The 18,513-nt window shown below is 45.1% G+C and overlaps 1 protein-coding gene across 1 annotated transcript; it reads right to left on the bottom strand.

Moving 5' to 3' along the window:
* Nucleotides 1-8,702: 8,702 nt before the first annotated feature.
* LOC109739261 (AAA-ATPase At3g28610-like) lies at nt 8,703-10,371 on the bottom strand. The gene is made up of 2 exons (XM_020298349.1): nt 9,794-10,371; nt 8,703-9,708 (listed from the first exon to the last, which is right to left on the bottom strand). Exons 1-2 carry the CDS (start codon nt 10,369-10,371, stop codon nt 8,703-8,705), a joined length of 1,584 nt encoding a protein of 527 aa, XP_020153938.1.
* Between the last annotated feature and the right edge of the window lie 8,142 nt (nt 10,372-18,513).

Below are 18,513 nucleotides of genomic sequence, written 5' to 3'. Positions count from 1 at the left end.
CTTGTCAAGGTATGTACTCTGTGAAAGACCAATGAGGCGTCTTGATCTATCTCTATAGATCTTGATACCTAATATATAAGCAACTTCTCCAAGGTCCTTCATTGAAAAACATTTATTCAAATAGGCCTTTATACTTTCCAAGAATTCTATATCATTTCCCATCAATAATATGTCATCCACATATAATATGAGAAATGCTACAGAGCTCCCACTCACTTTCTTGTAAACACAGGCTTCTCCATAAGTCTGTGTAAACCCAAACGCTTTGATCATCTCATCAAAGCGAATGTTCCAACTCCGAGATGCTTGCACCAACCCATAGATTGAGCGCTGGAGCTTGCATACCTTGTTAGCATTCTTAGGATCGACAAAACCTTCCGGCTGCATCATATACAACTCTTCCTTAAGGAAGCCATTAAGGAATGCCGTTTTGACGTCCATCTGCCATATCTCATAATCATAGTATGCGGCAATTGCTAACATGATTTGGACGGACTTCAGCTTCGCTACGGGTGAGAAAGTCTCATCGTAGTCAACCCCTTGAACTTGTCGATAACCCTTAGGACAAGTCGAGCTTTGTAGATGGTCACATTACCATCTGCGTCCGTCTTCTTCTTAAAGATCCATTTGTTTTCTATGGCTCGCCGCTCATCGGGCAAGTCAGTCAAAGTCCATACTTTGTTTTCATACATGGATTCTATCTCGGATTTCATGGCTTCTAGCCATTTGTCAGAATCCGGGCCCGCCATCGCTTCTTCATAGTTCGAAGGTTCACCGTTGTCTAACAACATGATTTCCAAGACAGGGTTGCCGTACCACTCTGGTGCAGAACGTGTCCTTGTGGACCTACGAAGTTCAGTAACTTGATCTGAAGTTTCATGATCATCATCATTAACTTCCTCCCCAGTCGGTGTAGGCACCACATGAACATTTTCCCGCGCTGCGCTACTTTCCGGTTCGGAGGGGGTGACTATCACCTCATCAAGTTCCACTTTCCTCCCACTCAATTCTTTCGAGAGAAACTCCTTCTCTAGAAAGGACCCGTTCTTGGCAACGAAGATCTTGCCTTCGGATATGAGGTAGAAGGTATACCCAATAGTTTCCTTAGGGTATCCTATGAAGACGCATTTTTCCGATTTGGGTTCGAGCTTTTCAGGTTGAAGTTTCTTGACATAAGCATCGCATCCCCAAACTTTTAGAAACGACAGCTTAGGTTTCTTCCCAAACCATAATTCATACGGTGTCGTCTCAACGGATTTAGACGGTGCCCTATTTAAAGTGAATGCGGCAGTCTCTAAAGCATAACCCCAAAATGAGAGCGGTAAATCGGTAAGAGACATCATAGATCGCACCATATCCAATAGAGTGCGATTACGACGTTCGGACACACCATTTCTCTGAGGTGTTCCAGGCGGCGTGAGTTGTGAAACTATTCCACATTTCCTTAAGTATGTACCAAATTCATGACTTAAATATTCTCCACCACGATCTGATCGTAAGAATTTTATTTTCCTGTCACGTTGATTCTCGACTTCACTCTGAAATTCCTTGAACTTTTCAAAGGTTTCAGACTTGTGTTTCATTAGGTAGACATACCCAGATCTACTCAAATCATCAGTGAGAGTGAGAACATAACGATATCCTCCGCGAGCCTCAACGCTCATTGGACCGCACACATCGGTATGTATGATTTCCAATAAGTTGGTTGCTCGCTCCATTGTTCCGGAGAACGGAGTCTTGGTCATCTTACCCATGAGGCATGGTTCGCACGTGTCAAATGATTCGTAATCAAGAGACTCCAAAAGTCCATCTGCATGGAGCTTCTTCATGCGCTTGACACCAATGTGACCAAGGCGGCAGTGCCACAAGTATGTGGGACTATCGTTATCAACTTTACATCTTTTGGTATTCACACTATGAACATGTGTAACATCACGTTCGAGATTCATCAAAAATAAACCATTGACCAACGGGGCATGACCATAAAACATATCTCTCAAATAAATAGAACAACCATTATTCTCAGATTTAAATGAGTAGCCATCTCGAATTAATCGAGATCCAGATACAATGTTCATGCTCAAAGCTGGCACTAAATAACAATTATTGAGGTTTATAACTAATCCCGTGGGTAGATGCAGAGGTAGCGTGCCGACGGCGATCACATCGACCTTGGAACCATTCCCGACGCGCATCGTCACCTCGTCTTTTGCCAGTCTCCGTTTATTCCGTAGTTCCTGATTTGAGTTACAAATATGAGCAACCGCACCGGTATCAAATACCCAGGAGCTACTACGAGTACTGGTAAGGTACACATCAATTACTTGTATATCACATATACCTTGGGTGTTGCCGGCCTTCTTCTTGTCCGCTAAATATTTGGGGCAGTTCCGCTTCCAGTGACCACTTCCCTTGCAATAAAAGCACTCAGTCTCAGGCTTGGGTCCATTCTTTGACTTCTTCCCGGTAACTGGCTTACCGGGCGCGGCAACTCCCTTGCCGTCCTTCTCGAAGTTCTTCTTACCCTTGCCCTTTTTGAACTTAGTGGTTTTATTCACCATCAACACTTGATGTTCTTTTCTGATCTCTACCTCAGCTGATTTCAGCATTGAATATACCTCGGGAATGGTTTTTTCCATCCCCTGCATATTGTAGTTCATCACAAAGCTCTTGTAGCTTGGTGGAAGCGACTGGAGGATTCTGTCAATGACCGCGTCATCCGGGAGATTAACTCCCAGCTGAGACAAGCGGTTGTGCAACCCAGACATTCTGAGTATGTGCTCACTAACAGAACTGTTCTCCTCCATTTTACAGCTGAAGAACTTGTCGGAGACATCATATCTCTCGACCCGGGCATGAGCTTGAAAAACCAGTTTCAGCTCCTCGAACATCTCATATGCTCCATGTTTCTCAAAACGCTTTTGGAGACCCGGTTCTAAGCTGTAAAGCATGCCGCACTGAACGAGGGAGTAATCATCAGCACGCTGCTGCCAAGCGTTCATAACGTCTTGGTTCTCAGGGATTGGTGCTTCACCTAGCGGTGCTTCTAAGACATAATCTTTCTTGGCTGCTATGAGGATGATCCTCAGGTTCCGGACCCAGTCCGTATAATTGCTGCCATCATCTTTCAGCTTGGTTTTCTCTAGGAACGCGTTGAAATTGAGGACAACGTTGGCCATTTGATCTACAAGACATAGTGTAAAGATTTTAGACTAAGTTCATGATAATTGAGTTCATCTAATCAAATTATTTAATGAACTCCCACTCAGATAGACATCCCTCTAGTCATCTAAGTGAAACATGATCCGAGTTCAACTAGGCCGTGTCCGATCATCACGTGAGACGGACTAGTCAAGCTCGGTGAACATCTCCATGTTGATCGTATCTTCTATACGACTCATGCTCGACCTTTCGGTCCTCCGTGTTCCGAGGCCATGTCTGTACATGCTAGGCTCGTCAAGTCAACCTAAGTGTATTGCGTGTGTTCCGAGGCCATGTCTGTACATGCTAGGCTCGTCAACACCCGTTGTATTCAAACGTAAGAATCTATCACACCCGATCATCACGTGGTGCTTCGAAACGACGAACCTTCGCAACGGTGCACAGTTAGGGTGAACACTTTCTTGAAATTATTATAAGGGATCATCCTACTTGCTACCGTCGTTCTAAGCAAATAAGATGCAAAAACATGATAAACATCACATGCAATCAAACAGTGACATGATATGGCCAATATCATCATGCTCCTTTGATCTCCATCTTCGGGGCACCATGATCATCTTCGTCACCGGCATGACACCATGATCTCCATCATCATGATCTCCATCATTGTGTCTTCATGAAGTCGTCACGCCAACGATTACTTCTACTTGTATGGCTAACGCGTTTAGCAACAAAGTAAAGTAAATCACATGGCGTTATTCAATGACACGCAGGTCATGCAAAATAATAAAGACAACTCCTATGGCTCCTGCCGGTTGTCATACTCATCGACATGCAAGTCGTGATTCCTATTACAAGAATATGATCAATCTCATACATCACATATATCATTCATCACATCTTCTGGCCATATCATATCACATATATCACTTGCGGCAAAAACAAGTTAGACGTCCTCTAATTGTTGTTGCAAGTTTTTACGTGGTTTGTAGGTTTCTAGCAAGAACGTTTTGTTACCTACGTATGACCACAACGTGATTTGCCAATTTCTATTTACCCTTCATAAGGACCCTTTTCATCGAATCCGTTCCGACTAAAGTAGGAGAGACAGACACCCGCTAGCCACCTTATGCAACTAGTGCATGTCAATCGGTGGAACCTGTCTCACGTAAGCGTACGTGTAAGGTCGGTCCGGGCCGCTTCATCCTACAATGCCGCCGAAACAAGAAACGACTAGTAGCGGCAAGAAGAATTGGCAACATCAACACCCACAACTTCTTTGTGTTCTACTCGTGCATAATAACTACGCATAGGCCTGGCTCATGATGCCACTGTTGGGATTCGTAGCATAATTTTAAAATTTTCCTACGCTCACCAAGATGCATCTATGGAGTCTACTAGCAACGAGGGGAAGGGAGTGCATCTACATACCGTTGTAGATCACGAGCGGAAGCGTTCCAATGAACGTGGATGACGGAGTCGTACTCGCCGTGATCCAAATCACCGATGACCGAGTGCCGAACGTACGGCACCTCCGCGTTCAACACACGTACGGTGCAGCGACGTCTCCTCCTTTCTTGATCCAGCAAGGGGGGAGGAGAGGTTGATGGAGATCCAACAGCACGACGGCGTGGTGGTGGATGTAGCGGCTCTCCGGCAGGGCTTCGCCGAGCTTCTGCGCGAGAGAGAGAGGTGTTGCAGGGGAGGAGGGAGGCGCCAAAGGCTGTTGTATGCTGCCCTCCCTCCCCCCTTTATATAGGCCCCCTGGGGGGGTGCGCAGCCCTAGGAGATGGGATCTCCAAGGGGGGGGGGGGGCGGCGGCCAAGGGGGGAAGGGGTTGCCTTGCCCCCCAAGGCAAGGGGGAACTCCCCCCTAGGGTTCCCAACCCTAGGCGCATGGGGGGGAGGCCCAAGGAGGCGCCCCAGCCCACTAGGGGCTGGTTCCCCTCCACTTTCAGCCCACGGGGCCCTCCGGGACAGGTGGCCCCACCCGGTGGACCCCCGGGACCCTTCCGGTGGTCCCGGTACAATACCGATAACCCCCGAAACTTTCCCGGTGGCCGAAACTGGACTTCCTATATATAATTCTTCACCTCCGTACCATTCCGGAACCTCTCGTGACGTCCGGGATCTCATCCGGGACTCCGAACAACTTTCGGGTTTCCGCATACATATATCTCTACAACCCTAGCGTCACCGGACCTTAAGTGTGTAGACCCTACGGGTTCGGGAGACATGCAGACATGACCGAGACGCCTCTCCGGTCAATAACCAACAGCGGGATCTGGATACCCATGTTGGCTCCCACATGTTCCACGATGATATCATCGGGTGAACCACGGTGTCGAGGATTCAATCAATCCGTATGCAATTCCCTTTGTCAATCGGTATGTTACTTGCCCGAGATTCGATCGTCGGTATCCCAATACCTTGTTCAATCTCGTTACCGGCAAGTCTCTTTACTCGTACCGCAATGCATGATCCCGTGACCAACGCCTTAGTCACATTGAGCTCATTATGATGATGCATTACCGAGTGGGCCCAGAGATACCTCTCCGTCACACGGAGTGACAAATCCCAGTCTCGATCCGTGCCAACCCAACAGACACTTTCGGAGATACCCGTAATGCACCTTTATAGTCACCCAGTTACGTTGTGACGTTTGGCACACCCAAAGCACTCCTACGGTATCCGGGAGTTGCACGATCTCATGGTCTAAGGAAAAGATACTTGACATTGGAAAAGCTCTAGCAAACGAAACTACACGATCTTTTATGCTATGCTTAGGTTGGGTCTTGTCCATCACATCATTCTCCTAATGATGTGATCCCGTTATCAGTGACATCCTATGTCCATAGTCAGGAAACCATGACTATCTGTTGATCAACGAGCTAGTCAACTAGAGGCTTACTAGGGACAGGTTGTGGTCTATGTATTCACACATGTATTACGATTTCCGGACAATACAATTATAGCATGAATAATAGACTATTATCATGAACACAGAAATATAATAATAACCATTTATTATTGCCTCTAGGGCATATTTCCAACACAAACATCACTATGCAATAACTGAAACGGAAAGGTGGAAATAGTGGTAGATGCGCTAAACGAAATATGAATGTGCTTGCCAAGACGACAAGCCTCACAAGTATGCTCGTCGAACTTATTGCATGCGAATGAAAAACTCTTAAGAATTTGACGTAAAGTGGTGGAGTTCGGGTGTCCTAAACGAGCATGCCAAAGGTCGACACCTGCGGCAAGGGCGACTGGGGTGGTGGAGGCGGTGGCAGAGGAGTGCACCGGATAGTGCTCGTCAGGACTATCGCAACGGTGAAGGACCATCCGAGTACGGGCGTCCTTCACAGAAAAACCGACATCGTCAAATTCAACGGTAATGGGATTCTCACGAGCAAGACAACGAACAGATACAAGGTTCGTAACTAAATCAGGAGAAACAAAAATATTAGACATAGTGATAGGCGTAGATGTGGAAGGAAACGAAGTACGACCAACATGTGTGATAGGTAAAAAGGAACCGTTACCAACGGTGATGCGAGTAGGAGTATGAACCGAAGTGAAGGAGGTTAGAATCCCGGGATGAGATGCCATGTGAGCGGTGGCGCCCGAATCCATGTACCAAGCGCCGCCGGTACCAAGCGCCGCCGGTGATGGGCCGAATGCAGTGCAGCCAAAGAAGTAGGGTCCCATGGCGATGAGACCGGCAGCAAGGCGAAGCCGCCGTAGGGCTGAATCGGGGCGGGCGGAGCATGGCCGCCGGTCATCGGCGTGGCGAGTAGAGCCGCGGAGTCAGTACCGGCCGGCTGCGGCCGCACGGCGAAGTAGGCCGGATGGCCCGCCGGGAAAACATGGGGCGTGGTGAAGAGAGCCGGTGCGTCCGCGTACATGTAGCCGAAAAGAGACATCGCAGTGACGGCAGCTTTGGCTAGGGCAGGAAAAGGAAGCCGCGGCTAATAAGCACACAAGCACGTACTAGCTAGCAAGTAGACAAGCACACAGCTGGATGGATTCCAATCGAGCTGGCTAGCGAGGGTTAGGGGCGCTGACGAGCGAAGGATGCAGCAGCAGTGCGGGAGGTAGAGTAGAGGCGACGGCGGCGCCAGCTAACAAGCACACGTGCACGTACAAGCTAGCAAGCACACCAGCACACAGCTGGATGGATGAACGTGCCTATAGGCCTCGCCGTATACTACGCGGACGTGAGCCTAGGCTGCTATTGTAGAAGAAGGAGGGCAACGGCAGAAAAGAAAAAAAGATGGGCATATAGAAGAAGTGCAGCGGCTGCAGGAGATGCAGCGGCCACGAGATGCGGCGGCAGCGGGAGGTGCGGTGGTTGCGCGAGGAGGATGGCACAGTGGCGGCAAGGACCTGCGGCGGCGGCACAAGGAGGATAGAGCGCGGCGGCGGCGGCGGCTAGTGCAGCGGCAACCGGCGACGGCGGCGGCCGGAGAGAACCGGCGGCGGCGGCGGCGGGTGGAGGGAGCGGCGGCGGCGGCACGATGGAGGCGCGGCGGCGGCTAGGCTAGGGTTAGGATTGACTTGTGATACCATGTAGAATTGATTGTATGCATCGATAATTCTCATTGATCATGCACTAGGCACATATATAGGTACAAGGGCTGCGAGATCTCAACCGTATCCGCTATACAGGGAAAGGATCGGGAGATATCGCTAAGCTAGGAAGTAAATACAAGAGATCCTAGCCGCCAGATATACATGCAATGACAACCGTGCTCAACAGAATCCAAGCATATCCATCAAATACAACCACCGACCGAATCCCGCGAGATCCGCCGGAGACACACCTCCATATGTCCTTCGACGATTCTAGATACACCATCGGGATGGAGGCTAGACAAGAAGAACCTTATTTCATCTTTAGACAGCCGCCGCTGCCTCGTCTTTCTGAGAAGGTGTCCCTTTTGAATGGATGTTGGCAAGCAATTGCAATAATTAAGCAAGATACATTCATACATACATGGTGTAAAATCTACAGCTTATTTGTAATCGTTTAGTGTATGATCACGTCACTAACCAGTAATCACTCCAACAAACAATAGCTTCTTTATAGGACCCGACCCTCGCTGAATCCAGTTACAGCCGGTAATCCAGGATGTGCCCACCATGATCCAGAGACATAATTGTAATTGCATGGTAGCTTCAATCTTTAGCACCTCTTGCAACCTTATGCAAACCGCAAACGAACATATGTGAACAAAAATAATTAGTACCCTGTAACTCTTTTTACTCTACTTACGCAATCAAATGCATTTCACATCACACGCTCCCAATTAATTAGCACTACATGATAGAACTTTTTTGACACATATAGTAGACAATATATAGATTGGTACTCGATTAAATTCGTCGCCAGAATCACAGCTTTCACCGACACACAGTAAAGGATTAAATATATAGTTTGGTAAACAGTACTCCTATATAACTTGTTTCATTGGCTATGGCATCCTTGACATTTGTCTTGCGCATCCATATCTCCCTCCGCTTTGTCACTCTTATTTAATCTTCCTGGATGACCTTCTTCTCCTCCTCTACCTCTGTGGCCTTCTTCTCCGTGTTGTCATTGGTCTTCTTGTTATCGTCCTCGGATGCTGCCTTTTCGACCTTTTCTTTCTCGGCTTCGGCCTTCCTCTTTGCATTGGCTTTGGTCTTTGCCTTCTTTCTATGCTTATTGGTCCTGACCTTCTTATTGTTTATGTCCTTGGTTTCCTCTTTCTTCATCTTGAGCTCACCAATCAAGCGGTCCAAGCAAGCCTGTGCATCACGGTCTGTGCGCCTCGACACCATAAGACACTCGGCGACATCTGCTGGGGCAATCTCCACCTCGTCCAACAGCTCCTTGATGGTGTCGAATAGCGGGTGTGTTTCCATTTGGAGGTAGTTCATGGCCAGTGTCTTGAGCGCCTCAAACTTGAGGTACGACATCTCAATGTGCATGTCCATCCGCCCCCTGCGGATCAGCGCAGGGTCAAGCTCACCGACATAGTTTGTGGTGAACACAATGATCCGCTCACCGCTATGCGCCGACCAAAGGCCATCGATGAAATTGAGTAGGCCAGACAAAGTCAGCCTATTGGGATCGGCATAATCATGGGCATCGTCTGCCTGTGCTTGTCGCCGTCCACCCTTTCTGGCACGATTACCGGTGAGGTCGAGGGAGCAGTCGATGTCCTCGATGACGATAATTGACTTGCCAGTGGTCTCGATGAAGAGCTTGCGGAGGTCACTGTTGGTGCTTAGGGTGGTGAGCTCAATGTCGTAGATGTCATAGTTGAGGTAGTTGGCCATGGCGGCAATCATGGTGGACTTGCCAGTGCCAGGAGGGCCGTATAGGAGGTAGCCCCGCTTCCACGCCTTGCCAATCCGGCGGTAGTAGTCCTTGCTGTTGCGGAAGTCATTGAGGTCGTCCATGATCATCTGCTTCTTGGCGGGGTCCATGGCTAGGGTTTGGAAGGTGGTTGGGTGGTTGAAGTCTATGTAGCTCCACACCTCCCTGGACGACGAGCTGCATGCAACATGCATGGTTAATTAGTTCAAACAAATTAATTACAACTACGTGCTAGTCATCAAAAAATAATTGGAGTGCGTACTAGTAGCTGACGCCCTCCTTGTTGGAGTAGAGCCTGCGACGGCGGTTGAGGAAGGTGACCTCCTGGCCAGCACAGCGGACGTGCGGCAGGTACTCATCGACGACGAGCTTCCGGTGGCGCTCATGGAAGGTAAGGCGGCAGCAACCCCGGGCGCCCTGCTGCTGCTGGTCCGGAGCGACGGCGGACCACCACATGGTGACGCCCTGGAACTCGTCGGCGACCTCCTGGCCCTGGCGGAGGCTGAGCACGAAGCCGTGGCCCTCGGCGGCGCCCTCGGCCCGGAGCTCCCGCGCCCCCCGCGAGCACGCCGCGCTTAGGTACGCCAGCACCTCCGCGTAGGCGTCGCTCGACTTGGCCCTGCCGCGGGACTCGTAGTAGTAGCTGTCGTCGGAGTCGCCGGCCGTGATGTCGATGGTGACGAAGGGGTCGAGGAACGGGAGGAGCCGGCGGAGGGGCCGCCGGAGGTGCTGGTTGAAGTAGGTCCTGAGGACGCCGATGGGCGCGCAGGCCGCCACCACTGGCGCCACGTAGAACCACACCGACGTCCGGAGGTGCTCCAGCAGTCCTCCTCCCATCATCTTCTCCTAGTAATAACCTTGCTTGCCGGCTGGCCCTTTCTATCGATCGGTTGATGTACGCGCACCTACGGCGGTACCTATATATACCGTGGAGTTGGACATTCACACGATGGAGCTTTATGACCCTAACTTGTTGGACTTGGACATGACACGACCATCGTAAACACACGCCCATACGTACGCGTCAAGCATGCATGGCTCGCCCAATATATATCATGGAGTTAGACATTGATACGATGGAGCTCATGGCAATTATTATCTTTTGCGAGGAAACTTTCGATCTATTCATCTTTAATCATGAAAGTACAACGAACACCAGAAATAATAAAAATTACTTCCAGATCCATAGACCATCTAGCGACGATTACAAACACTGAAACGAGCCGAAGGCACGCTGCCGTCATTGCACCCTCGCCGGAGCCGGGCAAAACTTGTTGTAGTAGACTCGTCGTGCTGAGGCCCCATAGGACCAGTGCACCAGAACATCAACCGTCACCGATGAAGAGTAGCGTAGATCGAATGGATCCAACCTGAACATATATGAACGTAGACAAGCAAAGACCGGATCCGAGCAGATCCACCAAAGACAAATCTACCGGAGACACATCTCCACACGTCCACGTGATAATTAGTTGGACATGGAGGACACGAACATCGTAAACACACGCACACACGTGTGAAGCATGGACTCGCCAAATAGGGCGAGTTTACCTTTCTTATTTCTTATATATATATATATATATATATATATATATATATATATATATATATATATATATATATATATATATAAGAAATAGGGCGGGTTTCCATTTTGAATTTATTTTCCTTTTCAATTTTAATGTTTTTTCCTTGTAGTTCTTTTGTTCATTTGGGTAATATATGCACCAGAGTAACTTTGCCATCCACCGAGAACATTGCGACACCCGGCGTAATGCTTTGAGAGAGAGACAGGTCTAAGGCGATCGTCCAAACGACGCCGATGCCAACACCGGTGGGGTAGGCGTGGGATGTCCAACGCCGGTGCGTCACAATTATCATAATACCAAAAGAGTAATTATGTAAAGAGAAGGGCTGTGCAATTAATTTTTTTATTAGAAAGCAAACTCATTTTTTAAATGTTCGAAAAATTCTGAAAAAATCCAGCACATTGACACAACATTAATGTATGTTGTCAAAAAATATGAAATGAAAATTCAAAATATAGCTCGAGAAACATGAATGACAAATTCGACAGTAAATAGTACATAACATAAGTTGGGCTTTAGATTAGGCCCATTATTACATTAATGTCCATTTTGTCATTTTTGTATCTCGAGCAATGTTTTGAATTTTGATTTGAATTTTTTTAACAACATTCATTAATGCTGTGCCAATGTGCTTGGTTTTTTTTCAGAATTTTTTGAACATTTTAAAATGTGCTACCGAGTTTGGAGCACCGGGAGCACCTTAGGGGTGGGAGTACCAGATATTCCCCCCATACCAACCACCTAGTAAAAAATAAACTCTGCTGCGCAATAAGTATCTAGGTCAAAAAGTTGTGTCATGGATCTATTAGAAACATGACGACTCGCACATTTGGTCTGGTCTAAAGGAGACGAAGAAACACTTTGTTTGCTTTGCATCCTTCGCGATAAATGATGTGTCGGAGATTCGTTTCTGGGGGACAACTGGCTAGGCAATTTCAGCCTTTGAGAACAATATCCAACTTTGTATCGCATTGTTCGCGATAAAAATGATACTCTGACACATGTGCTCAGTTTATTCCCGCCGAATATTTCTTTCAGGTGGGATTTGGTTGGCCCCTATCTTATGTGAGGGCAAAATATGTTATCTCAATTAGAGTCGATTAACCTGACATAAGGACGGAATGTTTTTCGTTGGAATCTCACTACATCTGGGTCCTTTACAGTCTACCCTATATACTGTGTGCTCATGCATTCACAGGTCCTAGTGGATAATAAAAAGGAAATTTGGATGTCGAAGATTTTACTAAAAGTTAAATCTTTATGTGGTCTCTTCGAAGGTGAGTTGTGCTAATCAAAGACAATCTCGCCCATCGTAGTTGGCAAGGAAGTAAGATGTGTACTTTATGTACTCATGACAAGACAATCAAAATCTCTTTTTTCAATGCAAGTTTGCGTGTTGTACTTGTTCACTCATCCAAATAGGGTCCAATTTGTATTCACCCGTAAGTGTTGCCAACATTTTTTGTCCTTATTTGGACGGAATTTCAAATATGTTTAAAATGCTAATTCCGACAGGAGCATATGTCTTATTATGAGGGCTTTGGTTATGGAGAAATGATTTGGTGTTTGAGGGCAAAAACACCTCTCCTTTTTAGGCTGTTTTCATCTGTATGTACTCGTTTCGTACATGGTCTATGCTACACCAAACGAGATACCAACCGATAGTCAAGGCGGTGTGTATGCGGTTGGAACGGGTGGCCAGAGTCTTTACCCTGCATGGGTGGCAGCATAATCTCCGGATTGGTACACCACCTCCTTCGACATAAGCATAGTGTCGGTTCTATATGATCCTACCGTTGTCGTGTTTTTTACCTTCTTTTGAATTTGCTTTTGTTTGGCTGTGTGCATCTTAATTATGCAGAGGCCTGATGTTGCTTATCATACTTTGTATCCGTTTGATGTACATTTGGAGTCAATAAAAATTCCCTTCGTCAGAAAATACCAACCACCGAGTGAAAACTGATGGGTGCTTTCGTTTGATGCATGTGTATCCGTTTATGAGTTCTTGTCGGTTGTCACCTTATCAGTAGTTCTTCCATTGACAGATGTGGCTGGCAGCGGTAAGCAAACTGAAACGTTGTCTGTTGGCAACGTATACAATTCGTCTAACAGCAATAGGGAAAGTAGTGGCTAAACCCCCCCTCGATGCATCCATCGTGCACCCACGCAAGAAAACATACCAAAGCATTTCGAAAAAATGTGAAACTTTATGGAAATGATCATCAATAAATGTTAGAGAGACTTGTCAAGATTGCTCATCAAACGACATCCGATGAAAACTGTACAAAAAAACAAAATTACAAATTTTGGTCAAACAGTGCACATACATTTTGAGAAATTTTCAGTAATTTTGTCTTTTTTGTATAGAGCTCCTCGGATGTCATCTGACCACCAAAATTGGTAAGCCTCTCTAACATTCTTTCAAGATCATTCTCACAAAGTTTTAGATTTTTTCGAAATGTTCTGGTATGTTTCCTTGCCTGGGTGCACCAAAGGTGGGTGTAGAAAAACTACTCTCACAGCAATATGGGGATGTGCGGCTCCAAGAGAAAACATAAGTGTTTTTGCTTGGCTTCTGGCCAAAAGATAATTAACATCCGAGCTGCTCTTCACATGCAACAAATACTTGACGATGATCTATGTCTGTTTGGCTGCGTCGACGGTGAACCGGTTAAACCATTTTGTAATCAAATTAATGTAACCATACGAGGCAGATCCTAATCATCAGTGTGCTATGCTATGCTAGCTAGCACGCCATGAACTGAAATTGTTGATATTGCCATGTTGAACGGAAATGCAAGGTGGTTTGGCATCTGCTTGCTCGATGGATTCTCGAGCGGTTTGTGCTGATTGAGCTCAGTTCAATCCTCTCACCGATGGACTAGTGGAACAATGTGGCTTGTCATTTTGACCAGAGGAAATTATCCACGGCTGTCTATTGTTGCTAGCATCTACGGAAGGAGCATATTCGTCAAGTTTTTTAGTAGATTGCCGTCTGAAAGGATAGCCTGGTCCACCAAAGCATGCATGATATGACTTGTCGAGCTCTTTAGCTCGTTGGTTGTTTCATGGTGAAAATGAGAACACAAGACACGGATTAGTATGTCATGTTGATTCAAGAGTGGTGACCTCAAGAAGATATGATAGTAAGGAGGTAATGGAACAAATGACCGAGGTACATAGAGAATACAGAGTAAGAATGCAAAAATAAATAAATTATACATATATGTCATTTTGAAATTTATTTTCTAAAGTTCTATTAAGTAATCTACATTGATGACACCACACATTTTCTTGACAAAAAGAAGAACACTATACATCGAAAGATAGATACAGTGGTAAATTATGAGTAGCGAGTCAATAGAAATATATATATGATTTTCATCAGGATATTAAAAAAGTAGTGCTTTGAACAAAATACCAAAAACGATTCTATGAAGCTAAGTAATGGGTCTCATTTGAATTCAATTTTCTATAACTCTTTATCTATATTTCAACATATGAAAACGTCAATGTATTGATGAATATATCCGAATAAGAATTAATGTTGGTTGACGGAGGAAGAAAAGGAATTCATGTTTAAACTTATTTCTTGGTTGAAGTTTATTTATATTATGAAATGACAATATGTATTATATACGAATAGGAAAGATCGTTACCTGATGGAGGAAGACAAAAATCCATATTTAAATTATAAAAAATACTAAGCATCACAGTATGTAATAAATCTACAGGCAAGAACGCCCCGCTAATGATGAGGCGCATGGAGAAAGAAAAGAAATCATGTTCGAATGTAAGACATCCATATTAAGATTGATTTCTTGGTTGAAGTTTATTTTAAAAATCCATATTTAAGTTATAAAAAATACTAAGCATGACAGTATGTAATAAATCTACAGGCAAGAATGCCCCGCTAATGATGAGGCGCAGGGAGGAAGAAAAAAATCATGTTCGAATGTTAGACATCCATATTTAGATTGATTTCTTGGTTGAAGTGTATTTATATTTTAAAATATCATCCAGACTCAAGCATTCCTTGGCGACATTGTCAGCCGATTATGAATACAAAAGTAGACTAGGAGCCACAAGAATGTGTGTTGCATAAATTCCTACATTTAGCTACTAATATATAAATGATATTTTTATCGCCAGAAATTAGTGTAAAATTATCAGTTATTTAATTAACACACAAACATTGCATATAGCATATTCATATATGAAAATAATGAAAAAACTTTTGAGCTGACCCTATCAAAATCTAAAATAGCATATGTACATACATTATTAAAATCTAGCCGCGCAAATGCGCGGGTCACTCTGCTAGTTAATTTGTATTAGAAAGCCAACTCATTTTTTTGTCTAACTTATTGATGGGCTCCAGCAAATAACTCAACGTTTATTATATGTCATCTCAGTACACACTATACCACTATAGATACTGCGAACACTAGGTGGTTGATGCCACATACCGGGAAGCTCAAAATCACTTTTTGCACCTACACACTTCGCCCTTCATAGTAGAGCAACACGAAATTTGGCGTCGAAAACAAATGTTAGCTTGTCCTTCCGTAGCAGCTTGGACCTCGATATGGATGTGGGAGGAACGTTCCTTTTCATGCTTGGGTGTAGAAGGATGATGCTGTGCGGCACAACTTTCGTAGAAGTGAGATGCATTGGGAATGCGACGTCACGGTCAAACCTGAAGTTTGGTCGCGTGTTCAACCTGAAAATATCACAAGCCTTAGTACGCACATCCGATGAGAGAGCTAATTTTTGGCGGCTGAGCTACTCGGGTCAGGGTATCTCATCCGCTAGTGTGCACCTCGTGATCTGTTATTGTCGGAAGCCTGCCCCCCTGGTTCGTTTCCTAGCCTTAGCCACTAGCTTCCGTAGGAGTGCTCGGTTGGCACAAGTGCAACTCTGTCCGGTGCTATTTCTGTTGGATGGGCTTCGTATTCAAGCTTCACTGGTCCAGTCCGGTGCTTGTTCCTGTTTCGGATCAGTTGGAGTTGATTATCTGTGGCCCACCATTGTTTACCCCAGGACACCTTTTTAGGCTCGGACGGCACTTTTCGCCGAAAAACGGCCCAGCCACGCCCCCAACACCCCCCAGGATGTCAAAATAGCGCCGGCAAATCCAGGCGAAACCCGGCGCGCTGGGGGTCTCTTGGGGGCGCCGGCGGAAGTTTCGGCGAATCGTGTCTCACCACATGTCCTCCCCATGTCCTTTTTCTTGGCCCACTTAATCATTCTCCTCACAAACTTTTGCTTGGGGTGGAGTGTGACTGGGAAGATGCCCTCTTTATTTCGTCGGATTTCGCCGGATGACCCCCAAGACACCAACTTTTTTGGTTCGGTGATGTTCTTGGGGGTGCCAACGGCTGGAGATGCTCTTACTGGGGCCAGATTACAAAGTGCTCTGTAGAAAAATCATGACCATACCACTGTACCAAACAAGTACAATGTGACAATGTTTACAAATAATAACCACCTCGCGCATAAATAAAGGCTACGGCGTTTCAGTTTGCTAATTGTGTTGTACTACTACTTACTTGAAAACGCTCATAGTACTCGTGTATGAGATTGTTAATTGAGTTTTCTTGGCATATGAAAATGCTAATAAATAAAAGATGCACTTTTGTGTAGTTTCTCCACGGTTAATTTCTTCTCGTGTATGAGACGAAGTAATTTATCGATGGTAAATTTCTTCTCATCTACTCCCTCCCTCCCGAATTACTTCTTGCAAAAATGGATACAAATTGATACATCCATTTCTGCGACAAGTAATTTCGGATGGAGGGAGTATGAGATTATTAATTGAATTTTATGGAGTATTAAGTAATTTGTTGACGGTAAATTTCTTTTCGTGTATGATATTATTATTGAGGTTTTTTGGCATTTGAAAACACTAATAAGTAATATGATGTATTTGCGTACTATCTTCTCGTGTATAGATTAAGTAATTTCTCAAGGGTAAGTTTCTTGTCATATAAGTTAGTACAAAGTTGAGTCACTTATTTTGGGACGGAGGGAGTGTTTTCTGGAGTATTAAGTAATTTCTCGAAGGTAAATTTCTTTTCGTGTATGAGATTATTATTTTAGTTTTCTTGGCATACGAAAACGCCAATAAATAAGAGGGTGCATTTTTTGTGTACTATCCTGATGTAGGTTTTAATAAAGGACTCTGCTAATGACCAGTCGATTGGTCGTTAGAGACAGATCCGCACGACTAGTTCCGACGTGATCGTTATCATCCCACGCTCGCTTCCACTGATTTTGTTTCCTTCTCTCAAAAACCGTTGATGGAAATAATAAATCGCTAGTGGTTTTTTTTTGGTTTTTCGTTGCATAATATGAGAAGAAAATAAAAGTGCTTGAAAGAGGATTCGAACCCAGGTCAATGTAATAGCTATTTAGCTGAATAGCCAACTTAGCCACCTTTAGTTGTTGTCTTTTGTTGATAAACAACGTTATTTGAACCTTTGTTATTTCTGTCATATCAGAAAAATAATAAACTTTGGCTTGGTAACTTTGGCATGACCAGCGTGATAACTGTGGTATGAGCAACATGATAATTATATCATGATAGGGCTGGTAACTACAGTACGAGAAGGTTACAACATGATAATTTTAGCATGGGGAAGTATGATAATTTAACACCGAAATTACCGGTGAATGTTTCAAAAACTTTTTCCCTTGGATGAAAGGTACCATGATGTTTAAACGTAAGATAGCAGGTCTGTGATGCATAAAATTTTCATAAACTTACATGGAAGTTATTGAAGGAGTTATGTTTCAACGTTTTTTCCTCGAAGTCAAAGTTAACATGGTGGTTGAACGTAAGTTATAATGTCTTCGATAACATGGTGGTTGAACGTAAGTTATGAGGTCCGCGGTGCATAAATATCATGTCAAAGTACCATGGTCCTAGAAAGTTACCATGGGGTGTACATAAGTTATCATGTCTTCGATATGTAAAATATCATGTCATTTGCACAGAAGTTACCGTGATATGTTTCAACAACTCGCCACCCCCACCTCGGTCGCCAAAGTTTCTTGGACCGGGGTACATACGTTATCAAGTCTACGGTGTGCGAGTTACCATGCTATTCACACAAAAGTTACCGAGAGGATATTTCATCAACTCACCCCCCCCCCCCACCCATGTTACCAAAGTTATCAGGATCGGGGTACATAAGTTATAAGTTCTACGATGTGTGAGTTACCATGCTATTGACACAAAACCTACGAAGGGGATATTTCATCAACTCTCACCCCCACCCCCATCGCCAAAGTTTCCAGAACTGGGATACATAAGTTATCAGGTCTATGATGTGTGAGGTACCATGCTATTGACACAAAAAGCTATGGAGGGGATATTTCATCAACTCCC

Source organism: Aegilops tauschii, chromosome 5 (assembly GCF_002575655.3).
Source record: "Aegilops tauschii subsp. strangulata cultivar AL8/78 chromosome 5, Aet v6.0, whole genome shotgun sequence".
Classification (NCBI taxonomy): Eukaryota; Viridiplantae; Streptophyta; class Magnoliopsida; order Poales; family Poaceae; genus Aegilops; species Aegilops tauschii.
This window is presented reverse-complemented; position numbering and strand designations above follow the sequence as displayed.